Below are 13026 nucleotides of genomic sequence, written 5' to 3'. Positions count from 1 at the left end.
AAATGCATCGCTGCAGGTGATCAGAGTGCAGGTCATACACCCGATTAGGCTCGGGGAAGCTACCTGCTGGAAACACACACAGGGACAGGCACTGAGTTAGGTCACGGCATAAACAGCTTGTGAAAATGAAGGTCCACAGATAATCATTTTTGTCAGAGAAATAACAGCACAGTGCCATAGGTCAACAGCAGTCAGCTGCTGGTGATGTGCTAAGCTAGATTAAACTATCAACTCTCATTTTTGTAGGAAAACGGGGAAAAAAGAACCATGACGAAAAGAAATATATCCAGTGATCCCAAAGGCACTAAGAATGACTAAATGGCTAAAAAGCAAAAAAATAAAATATATAGCCACAAACATGCAGCAGAATAGAGAGACTACTTAAAAACTATCTTTATTGCAGAGTTTTTATAAGCATCAGCGAATCTCCTCGTGACTCACGCTGATCTGTCTTTGTCTATGATTCCCACCACATGCCTTTTATTTAGACTAACAGTAACCATCCGCATTTCTCGTAACGAAGGAATTTCCGTGCCTCATTAGTGCTGCACAGAGATGACACACAGGATATTCGAAGAAGAAGGAGAAGCATTACTGATGCTGGATCTACTCTGTCTAAACAACAGCGAAATAGCTGGGCTGGAAATGTCAGGGGTAAAGTCCTGAGCTGGCCTGGGTGGAGGTGGTTCACAGACTGGCTTTTCTCATCCAAAAATATTTTCCTCTACGTGATTACAGCTCCGCAGCCTTCCTTGACCATTTCTTCAGCTGCCCCAACATTGATCTGCGTTTTCCCTGCCGCAATCGTATTTCATTACTGCTCACCCTCATCTAAGGCTGTGTCCCCACAACCATCTCACCACCACAACCTTTATCACTCAATAAAGCTCCTCTCCCCAGAAACGCACCTTGGTTAGCTTGGTTCTCTACAGCATGATTTTCCCAATGCTTTCTTCAATTTTATTGCTCAGAACCTCTTCGATCTGACTTAGAAACAAACCATGTAATGTAAAACAAGTGAGATTATTCTGCGAGGTTCAGCCCAAACTCATATCTATAGCTGTGGTTGCACCTAGCACTAATCCCCTACTATTTAATTAAGTATTTCTTCCTGTGCAAGAGGGGCGTGTGAAGCAGAAGGTAGCTGGAGGGTAGCGGAGGCGGTGGCGCTTACAGAGAGCATGCATTTGTGTGTACAAGGAAAGGACTTGGCAGGACAGGGGTTTATGGCTACACACAGTTCCTTGCTAAACACAAGAGGAGAACAGAGTCCAACCAGTATTCACCTGCTTTGGCTGAGTGACTGAATTTTATTGCAGCAATTTATTCATAAGGATCTAAGGATGATTGTTGCACGTGACTTCACTGGACGGATCAAAAAATCAAAAAAAAAAACAAACCAACAACCAACAGACAGACCAAGAAAACAGAATTGACAAGTCACCGCTACCACCACCAAAAAAAAAAGTCCTAGATGCTAGTCCATCCCAAAACACCGTATAAAAACTTCTGGTTTGCCTGTTGTGCTTAAACAGTGGCTTTGTTCCACTTCAGCCATTTTTAACAAAGCAAACAGTGGGATCAGGCTGACTCAGCCACCGCTCACGAACCAGAGGCAGCTGGAGGAGGCGAGCAGCTGCAGCGCTCTCTCCGGATATGAAGTACCTGGACCCCAACCCCAGCTCTGCCGGGGCAGGGGGGACCCAAACCCACACCTCCAGCATGATCCACTGCACAGTCAACTCACGCGTGCCAATGACAGGTCAAAGAATATTCTAAGAGGAAACATCTCCCTGCTTTGCTGACTTGAACCATTTCGTATCTGCCTTGAACCATTTCGTATCTGCCTTACTGACTCGAGTCCAGCTGTCCAGTTCATCTCCGGCACCCACTGCCACTCCTCCAGCAATGCCCATCTAAGATTGCTTTCTCACTCTGCAAGCCCTTAACAGTGTTAACCAGGGCCCCATACGCTGTTTATAATATTCTTCTCAGCTACTAAACAGAGCTGTAAGCAGCAAACGGAGATCGCTATCACAATTACAAATTACAGCCAACCCTGCTTGCTGTCAGCTGCCTAAGTCCTTTCTGCTGAAGACTTTCTAAAGCAAACGGGAATTTTGTTTATACTTAAAATGCAAACTAACTACTCTGCTGATTGCTTAATGACCTCCCGTCTTCCAACACCACGGGATGAGGTCCATATTTTGTGAAATGATTATTTCCAGGGAATTATAGCCTCAGAGCTTCTGCACGCTTAGGGACGGATGTTGCTGACGACTATCATCCCAGGGTAAGCACCCAGAAGATGGCATCTGATTCCTCAGCCACCACAACAGGGTCCCCTCATCTTCACCCAGGGTTTAAATCCATGGGCAATGGGACACGTGAAGCAGGCGAGACATTGTGTTCCCCACTCTCCTCCCAGCAGGATGTGTGCAGGGCACGAGCCACTCCAGCACCACGGCCGTCAAGGCTGCTCACTCAAAGGCGGTTAATTCATCAGGTTAATTTGCAATGCCTCCCAGGCATAAAGTACCTTGATTTCAAAAAATAACTAAGCAATTACTTAAGTTTCAGTAATTCTACCCCCCTCCTCTAGAACCTTTTCAGAAAGTGAATTAAGACACTCATAAGTCGTGTGTGAAAGACATTTTCACAAAAAGCTTTTTCAACAAAAGTGGGGAAAAAAAGACACTTTGGGACTTGGCATGGTTATCTGTAATTACAGAAGGGAGAATGTTGACTGTGGGCTTTTTCTTTTTTCCAGTACTTGACTTCTGGTGCTTCTGTTGAGGTAAGAAGTGGAGCTCAGCAAATGCTATTTGTAAACTGTCAGCCCATGTACAATGTACAAAGCGTAAGAGGCACGGGTCTGTACAACCCAAGAAAACACCACACTGGCAGGAGAAACACAAAGACAATGTGCAAGTCACTGCAGGAGCCTCCCTTGATCAAAGGGATGTTTGCTTACACGGTTTATCCCCAGGTTGATGTGAGCCAGCGAGAGGACAGCATCTCGGAGCATGTCTGTGCAGCTCTTCAGTCTTGGCTCTGGTTAACCAAGGTGGAAGAGCACATTTCACAACCAGCAGTCCCTCCCATGCCAAACATCCCTCCAACAGCTCTTTGTCTCTCCTTTCTGAGGAGCTTCAGATCATCCATTTCCACGCATGGCACTTTGCTCGTCTTCACACACTGATCTCTCTGTTCCGCCCGTGGACCCAGAACAGCCGGGGCCACCTCCGAAACACTGGCACAATCGTACCCCTTGAAACAAGACCTTGCTCTGACAGCGAGTGGCCACGCTCTCTTTGTCCCTTGAGAAATCAAAAAGCACAGCTTCCAGCAGGCTGATCCACGGCGTCCTTGAGGGTGCAGGGGAGACACAGCCATTTGAAGCTGTCCAAGGGAACAGACACGAGCAAGACTTTTTTCCCCCATCAGGAGATAGATCAAGAGAATCTGTCATCCCATAGCACTTGCAGGCTGGGCACTCAGAAGCAGACAGGACCGTACTACCATACGCAAGATGCACATCCACCAAAAGTTATGGCACATTTCTTCAGCTGCCTGCCATCAATACCATCCACACTGGCCAGGTTCAGCCAGCCCTCACCTCTGCCATCAGCTAATAAAGAAACAGAAGATTTTGCCCTGATAGAGCCAGCAGCTGGCTAAGGGCAGCACAACGTACCTCCTTTCCTTTGCGCCCTAGTGGCACAAGTTGGTGCCGAACAACAGCAACTTGCTCACTCACACCTCCAACGTGCCAGAGAAGTTTTCAAGCAGAGGGGTGGTGCCTAGGCTCCATTGGGCATCCAAGTCCTACTGAAAGGCTGCCGAAAGTCACCAGGTGCTCCTCAGGAATCAGTGGTGGTTTGGCTCCAGCCGGGGCTGGTAAATCATCCTGTGCTGCAGCAGGTGCATTCTCCCCTCCAGAGCTAAGGTTTGCTCACCGTAATACCAGAGCAGCCTCGCTAAGGCCAAAAAAACCCTACCCTCAGCTGGGCACAGGCTTATAAATTATAGAAATCAGTTGAGAATGTGTAATTGTACAAAGATTTTAATGGAAGCTTAGGAAAAAGGACACAGAGGCTGAGCCATCCAAGGAGCTCTCAGCTCACTGTCCGGCTACAAGATGCACAGTCTGAACACACAGGGATACAACTTCTCACCCAAATGCAGGCCTCTGTCACTCCCCAGGACCTGGAGAAGGCCGTATTTTGCCTCAAGCAATTCCAAGAACCAAGGTTTGTTTGTTTCTTTCCCCTCCTCTCCCAGTCGTTCTCCTTGTACTTGCTCTTCCGAGTAGACACAGTTATAATTAAGTCATTAACTAACTGTGGATCCAGCGGAGATGCCATCTGTCTGCCAACGCACGGGGGAAATGCAGTGTACAGACTATACAGAAACCCTCCTAACGAGGCAATACAGCACCTAGCCTGGCAGGGATCTGCAGGAACACACACGTTTCGCTTCTCAGGTGTCACAGAGACAAGTAAAGCCCCATAAAAATTATTTAGAATCATTTCAAGGCTGGACGCTTCAAATAACAGAGCACAGAAATAAGAAAACAAGGTCCAAGAATGAAGAACAAAACTGCTAAAGAAAAATAAAAAAAAAAATCAAATCAACAAGGAGAAACTGATGAAAAAGAAGGAAAAAAGTTTTTCATCTATCACTTATGCTAATTTGCAACCATACCATTCCTGTCACAGATACCAAAATTCACTGTTGCCAAAGATCCTCCTGGTGCCCTCCTTCCAGAGTTTAACTTTTGCTTCACGGCTGCAGCAGTCAACACAAGTAAAGCCCAAAGCATCTTGCCTTTGTTCTCAGCAAAGAACGGCTCCTTGCACTATTTCTGATATGAAATATTTCTATAATAAACTAAGTGCAAAGTTGTTCAGCCTTTTCCTCACGTTTATTAGATGTGAATTCCAAAACTCCTCTAAAATACATATGCGTATGTATAAATACCAGTTAAGCTAGGTGCTAAGGTCTGCATCAACATCTGACTGAACAGAAAAACAAACCTTTTCAGTCTGGTTCTCCCTCATACTTTTTGGCTGGATCAGCTTCCCCAGTGCAGCCGCAGGGCTGGTGCCAGGGCTAGAAGCAGCAGCCCCACGCACAAGAGACTCTGCACCCTGTTCTTGTCTCCTGGGCCGTTTCTGTGCCAAATGGTGACAGCTTGCAAGAAATTTTGGTGTTTCCAGTTTTGTATGCAAGTAAATCCGTGAGCAGGAGTGGAGCTGGTGGAGAAAATTAATTCATACGTGACTGAAGAGACCACGACCTAACTGAGGACCCTCAAACTGATGGCTGGTTGTGCTGCTCTGGACAATGAGTTCAATTCAGAGTATTAAAACCCAAACATCATCGTGGCCCCACCACCTGACATCCCATCTATGTCCTTTCACAGTTGAAAAAAGAGAAACAAAAGACAAAAAAAAAAAAAACAAAACACAGGAAACAGAACTCACCTGTTAAAAACAAACATCTCCATCCCCCAAAAATCTGGAAATGCAAAAATATCGTCTATGTATTTCCTGGTGAAAAAATTAAGCTAGTACCACCAGAACTGGATATAGCCATAGGCATATTCTCTAGAGAGTAAAAACTAAGCACTTTGGACTGATAATGGTACGAGACAAGCAAAAAACAGTACAACTGCATACATATGTGCATCAGTTGTGGTCTTAAAAGGAGAGGTCTCGATCAAACAAGCAACACAGCAATTCAGAATGGAAATAACCCAGCTCGTACGGCCTTTCAAAGGAGCACAAAGGGGCTGGTTGTTTATATTCTGTCAGTGCTAAATCAGAACACCATAAATATGTTTGATAACAGCTTGCTTCTCTAAAAGCAGCAGCTTTTATTTAGATTCATGCATGACTTGAATTAGTCATTTGGGAAGAAAAAGGTACCTGGAGGGCAGAGCAAGAAATAATGCATTTTTATCCATGAATTCACTTAATATAGCAAGGACACTTTAAATACAAATCCAGAAACACATATCACTTAAGGATACTTTAAATCTGAAATATCTGTTTTATAGACTTCATAAAAGTATGATTAACTTCATTACTAGTGCTTCAGAGACGTATTTTAGTTAGAAAACACATTTTAAAAGGTCAGATATGTAATACTTCATTCGCACTCCCACATCTACACACAGCGATTGCACCAAATACTTTCCTCTAGTTTTCCACCTAGAAGTTAACCAACGTTTTATTTAACAATTTACGTTATGCATAAGGTTGCATCTGAAGAAAAACCACAAACCAATCTGAAGACAACATGACTAGTCATGTTTGACGTGCGTGTTCCTACAGGAAGTAACGACAGCACCACGTGGGCTGGGAAGCGTTGGAGGGAGGAGAGAAGAAGGGATTTCTCCGAGGATGACAAGAAACAGCTGTAAAGACGCGTGCACCAAGACTCGTAGCTGTCCCATCAGTGCACAAGCAGTCCCAGAGAAGACGCACGTACCTCACTGTCACCTGGCGTGTGGTTGTGCACACACAGCCCATGCCTGCACACAGGGGCAGAGCCAGCACCACTGTCAGCACCAGGACAAAGGGAACTCCTTAAAAATTACACAATACATAGGGATGCGGGGGGGAAATATAACTTGAAGTATCTTAGATTTTCAGGATGAACCTTTGCTAAGGGAAACATTTCAGCTACAGTTTTGGTTGCGCAATGACAGGAGTAACTCCCAGCATGAAGAACACGCCAGGTATGCAAGATCTGCTCACCAAACCTGGCAAGGCGCGGTTCCCCTCCTGCCCTGCTCAGACCACGCCACCCTCCAACCCACCGTGCTGCCAAGACTCAGGCAGCAAACCATCAGCTCTTCCAGCAGTCTTATCTTCACTTCTACTAGCTTTGGTTCACCAGTTACTGACCAGAGCTATCGCCCATCACACACAAAGCAGACTTGCTTGGCTTTCCAGGAAACGGACCGCTCCCACCATCACCACCCAGCCAGTCTCCTGCTCGTGCAACACCCAACCAAAAACTAACAGCATGGGCTCAGCTCTGTGCTGCCTCCAACATGAGCTTGTGTTCGTGCATAAAGCAAGTATAAACTTGATTTTTTTAAAACAGGAACAGCGCACATGGATGCAGAATTCAAGTTTGGATGTTTTAAACGTGATGGAGGGGAAGAAGCTGGAGCAGATGATGACAACAAGCAATAAAATCAAAGACAATGGCTCAAACAGAGCTGTAGCACACCTCAAAAGCAAGCCCAGGAAGTTTAGTGTGAGGCATCAGGAAGATTTATGGGGAAAAAAGGAACAAAACTTTTGATAAGACAGTTTGACCAGAGAACAAGGAATTACGTATGAATGGACAGCGTAAGGGTGGTTCAGATGAAGAATATGATTAATTGGCTGCTGCGTTTCCTACTGGAGGACTAGGCCTATATATGAGAAAAGATACAGTTGAGGATTTTTTCATTTGCTACTTCAGCGATAAAAGATCTTTAGAAAGTCTGGCTCCTCTCCTTCTAGCACAGATCCACCTCAGGGCTTTTAAAGTTTCTTCTGTTTGAAAACAACGCACAACCAACCACGATATAATGCTCTTCCTTTATCCTTTGAAGACAGGATAGCTGTCATTAATTTGACTTTGAAGAAAGGAATGAAATACTTTACTTTAAAGTTTTAGACTACGTAGCTTGGAACTTAACCCCCAGAGCAGTCCAATTTCACAGTTTCAACACGTAGACTGCACTGCTTATGATAACGATGGCTGCGAGCCACACATCAGCATAGCCAAGTGCAGTTAAAAGTAACAGAAGCGTTAGAGGTATGACTTGCATCAGGCTCCTGGGGTTGTTCATAGTCACAGCACGTAACTTGGTGTTTATTTTGTACGGAGGAGTCATACTTCCAGGGTCCTGAACAGGACCCGTGGCTATAAGACAGACTGACTGGATTTGAGGATGAGCACGAACCTCCTGAGTATACTTCCTGCATTTTTGGCAACCGAGGGGCTTTTTGAAACGGAGGAAAACCCCAGGAGCCGTCTTTGCGTTCCCAACGGGAACTCTTGTGGGGCTGCAGGCGGGATGTGCCCATTGGCAGCGGGATTGCGCGGCGCTTCCAGGAAGCCCGAGCAGAGTGTGGCTGGGGCGAGCTCTGCTCCTGTCGCCCCAAGTGCCCCGGCCAGGCTTCCCATGTTGCCCCAATAAATGCTGTTCTCTTTGCCTGGAAACTTACCGGCACTGCTCACCCTGCACAAGCTCCTTACAGGTAACGCAGCTCCCCGCATCCACAGAAAAGTGCTTCGGGAAGCTATCCGAGCAACCCATACTCCGCTAATCGGGGATGCAAAGCCCACAAGATCTATCCAATTAGCATTTACATAAAAGAGAGGGAGCGACTTTCCACCAAGGGCTGGCGAGCCGCGGTGCCCGGTCCCGGCGCAGCCTCCCCGCCTCCCCACCTCCCTTCCCGGCAGGGCGGCTCCCCTTCCCCGGGCAGCCCCCGTCCCGTCCCTTCCCGTCCCGTCCCTTCCCTTCCCTTCCGTCCCGGAGCCCCCTGCCATGCCATGCCATGCCATGCCGGCCCTACCTTCCCGCCGGGGGAGCTGCGCCGAGGCGGCGAGGAGGGCGGCGAGGAGCGCGGCCAGCGCCCGGCCCCCCGCCATCTCCCGCAGGGCCCCGCGCCGAGGCGGGCGCCGGCTCCCTCACCGCCACCGCCGCTTCCGTCTCGGCACCTGGAGGCGGCGGGGCGCAGGTGGGGCTCGGCGGCCACTCCTCTTCCTGCCCGGCCTCCCCGGGAGCCGCCGGTGCCGGCTGGGGAACCGGGGAGCGGTAGGAGAACGCACGGAGGGAGGGCGGCCCTCCGCCCCGGACACCTCCCACCAGACCGGGTCGCCTAAAGCCCCATCCAGCCTGGCCTTGGATACCTCCAGGTATGGGGCATCCACAGCTTCCCTGGGCAACCCAGTGCCTTAGCACCCTCAGAGTGAAGAATTTCTTCCTTATATTTAGTCTAAATCTACAATTTTTCAGTTTAAAGCCATTACTCCTTGTTTTATCCCTACACTCTGTGACAGAGTCCCTCCCCAGCTGTCCTGTGGGCCACCTTAAGGTACTGGAAGGTAGTTGTAAGGTCTTCCTGGAGCCTTCTCCAGGCTGAACAACCCCAACTCCCTCAGCCTGTCTTCATAGGAGACAAGTTCCAGCCCTCTGAGCATCCTCATAGCCTCATACCCTCCTCTGGACTCACTCCAACAGGTCCACACCTTTCTTGCGCTCTGCTTCTTTTGATGCAGCCCAGGATATGGCTGGCTTTCAGGGCTGCAAGTGCACACTGCTGGCTCATGTTGAGCTTCTCATCAACCAACAACCCCAGGCCCTTCTTCTCAGGGTTGCTCTCAATCCATTCTCCATCCAGCCTCTATTAGTCCCTGGAATTGCCCTGACCCAGGTGCAGGACCTTGCACTCGGCCTTGTTGAACCTCATGAGATTTGCACAGGCCCACCTCTCAAGCCTGCCCAGGTACCTCTAGATGACATCTCTTCCCTCCATCGTGTCATCCACACCACACAGCTTGGTGTTGCCCACAAACTTGCTGAGTGGTCTTAGAAATGGATGCTGTTAATAAGGAAGTAATTAAGTGGTTATACAACAGTGCCAAAATGAATGGGTAGGAGTTTTACAGCCATATGGGGATGAAGAGAGTGATTTGTTTGCCTCAAATCAGTTCTGATGCCAATTAATTAACATAAGGAAATAGGGAAGGGCTAGATCTTTAACTTTCAGCTGCTGGAGAAATAAGAAGACTTTTGGCCAGCTCAAAGATTTTAGTTTAATTAGTTGTATCCCACCATTTCATTACATTTCAGCATTTCAGATCTTTATAAATGTCAGTACTTTCCCACTGAAGGTAATTAATATGACAACTTTATGTTACTTTACAGCTTCTTTTTCTTACTACTTCTTTTTTTCCCAATCAAAACATGGAAAAAGCATGGTAGACTTCCTAAAATGGATATGGTTTATGTTCATTGTAGCTCTTAGCACCCTTCTGTCATTTGTAAGTCTAATGTGGGAGGACAGAACTGGGATTCACCCTCAGTCTGGCTGTTCCTGTGTCCTCCTCACTCACTCCTCTGGTCTCCAGCACTCCCAAACAAGCACATCGTATGATTGTAAGCCCTATAAACACAGCTAGCCAGCCTGACAACACCTCTGTGAGCCAGCCAAATGGAGTTCCCTCTGGTTTAGAGATGATAGACTGAGGGACAGACCATCCTCATCACTGCCTCAGCGTGACGAGAGAGCCAATGCTGCTCAATAGGGTGCAGAGGGCAGTGTAGTGATGGACCAGCTGGATATGAGGGCTGCTTTCTAAGGGATTTGTATGTCTGCTTTGTCATAAACAGTGTAGATAGCTGGATTAAGACGCTTAAAATATCTGTCATGGGAAAGCATGCAGAGATGCCCACTTCAAGTCAAAAAACATAGGCTGTCCATAAACATAACTCTATGGAAAAAAAAAAATCACACAACACCACAAAGTGAAGGCATTTTCCATTTTTCCATTGATTTCATTACAGCTTGTACAGCTAATGCTCTTCCTTATATTGGTTGAAGTCCTGGTGGCTGCAGTGTCAACTAAGGGAAGGACTCACAGGGTTAAAGGTAACAAGCACCTAAGCAAGTGCCTACCCAAAATACCCTAACTCTTAGATTACAGTGTAAATGGAGGTGTACTGCTCTCTGTGATGATGCTTGACCATCCAGGAGGTAAGAAAGCATACTATGAATGTGAGTGCTGTTAAATAGGTACCCTGACTGGTATCTGACTTCTCTCCTTCTGTCTGCAAAGAGAGAGGACTAAGGGCAAAGAATTGTCACTCTAGCTTAGCAGAGTTGATCCGCAAAGCATTAAACTATCAGCTTTGCTATTACTTTAATTGCTACGACTTTTTTTTTTAATTAAGAAAGAAAGAAAGCAGGAAGAAGAGTGAGGACCCTCTTTCTTTTACACATCTTTTTACCAAAATTTCCTTTGAAATAGTTACTAACTGTTGCTTTAGAGTGTTTTCTTGAGAAGGTGAATACTATTGTGATACTGACAGTTTGACCACGTGTCTATTTTGGCTGATGCAGCTGGAGAACAATTCCCTAAGATTTTTAGTGAAGACAAAGGGTTTGAGGTTGCCCCATCTTCATTTTTTGTGCCCAAGACATCTCTGTTTCTCCTCTCTTTTTGGTTATGCTTGCATATTGAAGAACCCTGATTTGGTTCTAATGCAGAGAAAAACCAGCTTTCCTAAATGTGAAAGTCTCTGTTAAATGGATCTACCATCCTGCAGGCAGCTCTAGCTCACAGCTTAGACTGGGAACAAGAGCAGTGCATGTCGTTTTGCATTCCTCCTCCCTTTTCTAAACTCACTTCTTCAGAAAAGAACAAAAGTCAGCTGGGTCAGCTGTGAGGCCAGACTTACTGGAACAGCTTAATGTGGTATGCAAGCGTGGTGGTTTTACCTTGTTAGGCAGCTGAACTTCACAACAACCTCTCTCACTCCTCCTCGTCAGAAGAGGAGAGGAAGAAGACAGAAAAAAAATCACAGGTTGAGATAAGGAAAATTTAATTACAGGGAAAATAATTATTAAGGGAAAATTATTATTAAGAGAAAATTACATAATTTAACTAAAGGGAAAAGAAAGAGGGAAAAAAAAAAGGCCGTGCAGAAGCACACGGAGAGAGGAAAGAAATTATGCTGTACTTCCCATCCATGAGCGATGCTTGACCACATCCTTGAAGCAAAGCCTCAACGCACGTAGCAGTTGTTCGGGAAGACAGATATTTTCACAACGAGAGCCCACCCCTCCCTTCTTCTTTCTTTTTCCATCCCATCCAGACCCATCCAACTCCATCCCAGCCATACCCAGCACAACCTCTACCCCTCATTCCATAACATTTGTGTCACACTCCAACCCCACATAATTTAATATGTAAGTATTCTCATCACCATTGTTCCCTGTCTTTTAACAGATTTATAGATAGGTACTTCTTCTCATTCCATAGCCCTCTCCCCAAAATGTTCATAAGAACTGTTGATGTTCTAGTCTTCATCTGCCAAAGTGGTCACTCAGGGCAGGTGGAGTTGGATTTCTGGACGCCAGCACCAGCTTAGCTCAAGTCATTGCTACACTTGCCAGGTTCCTTCTGAAGTTGACTTTTCATTGATCCTGCAGTGTCTTCCTACAACACATAACTTAGATTACAGGTTAGTTTTCTCCCGAGGTTAAATCTCCTTGAGGCATGTACCTGATATCCCCATCCTTTTGCATGACCCACCAGGTGTACCCCGCCCCTTGAGAGAAGACAATCCCACGGGTGGGTTTGCCTTTTCCCAAGGCAGAAGCAACCCACACCGCCTTCCCCAACTACTTCCCTACATGCACAAAGGGACTTTGGCTCCTCTCACAGTGTGTAGGGGTTTTGTTTCAGCAGGACCAGCATGGCTGTCAGACCCTCTGGTGTTAACTAGCCAAGTTGCCTCTGGTAGATTTATGTCCCACTGTTTCCATGTCCCAGCATCCAATGCCCCTAACATGTTCTTTAACAGTCCGTTGTACCTCTCAACCTTCCCAGAGGCCTGTGGGTGATAAGGGATGTGATACACCCACTCAATGCCATACCTCTTGGCCCAGGAGGTGACAAGGTCATTTTGGAAGTGCCTCAAAAAAGTGTCGGACTCAATTCTTTCTGGTGTACCATGATGCCACAGCACTTGCCGTTCCAGGCCCAAGACGGTGTGTGAAGCTCACCCTTACGTCCCCAGTCCAGGTCTACCTGAGCCACTTCAGTTTTCGAAGCTTGGTCCACCTCTTCCACCTCTTCATTATTCTGATGTTCTTCAGTGGCGTGACCCTAGGGCACGTGAGCACTTACATGATGTACCTTTACAGCCAGGTTTTCTACCCAGGCAGCAGTATCTTGCCACAGGGCAGCAGCCCAGATAGGTTTACCTCTGCGCTGTCAGTT

General features: G+C 46.8%; 1 protein-coding gene across 1 annotated transcript in view; it reads right to left on the bottom strand.

Moving 5' to 3' along the window:
- Positions 1 to 8853, bottom strand: part of CDCP1 (CUB domain containing protein 1) — a 30125-nt gene extending 21272 nt beyond the window's left edge. The window contains exon 1 of the mRNA XM_040548878.1: positions 8592 to 8853. Within this exon, the coding sequence (XP_040404812.1) occupies positions 8592 to 8667 (76 nt within the window). The 5' untranslated portion in view covers positions 8668 to 8853. The remainder of the gene's footprint in view (positions 1 to 8591) is intronic.
- Positions 8854 to 13026: the final 4173 nt, after the last annotated feature.

This window comes from Cygnus olor, chromosome 2 (assembly GCF_009769625.2).
Source record: "Cygnus olor isolate bCygOlo1 chromosome 2, bCygOlo1.pri.v2, whole genome shotgun sequence".
Lineage (NCBI taxonomy): Eukaryota > Metazoa > Chordata > Aves > Anseriformes > Anatidae > Cygnus > Cygnus olor.
The sequence above is the reverse complement of the archived record's forward strand: the minus strand, read 5'-3'. Positions and strand labels throughout refer to the sequence as shown.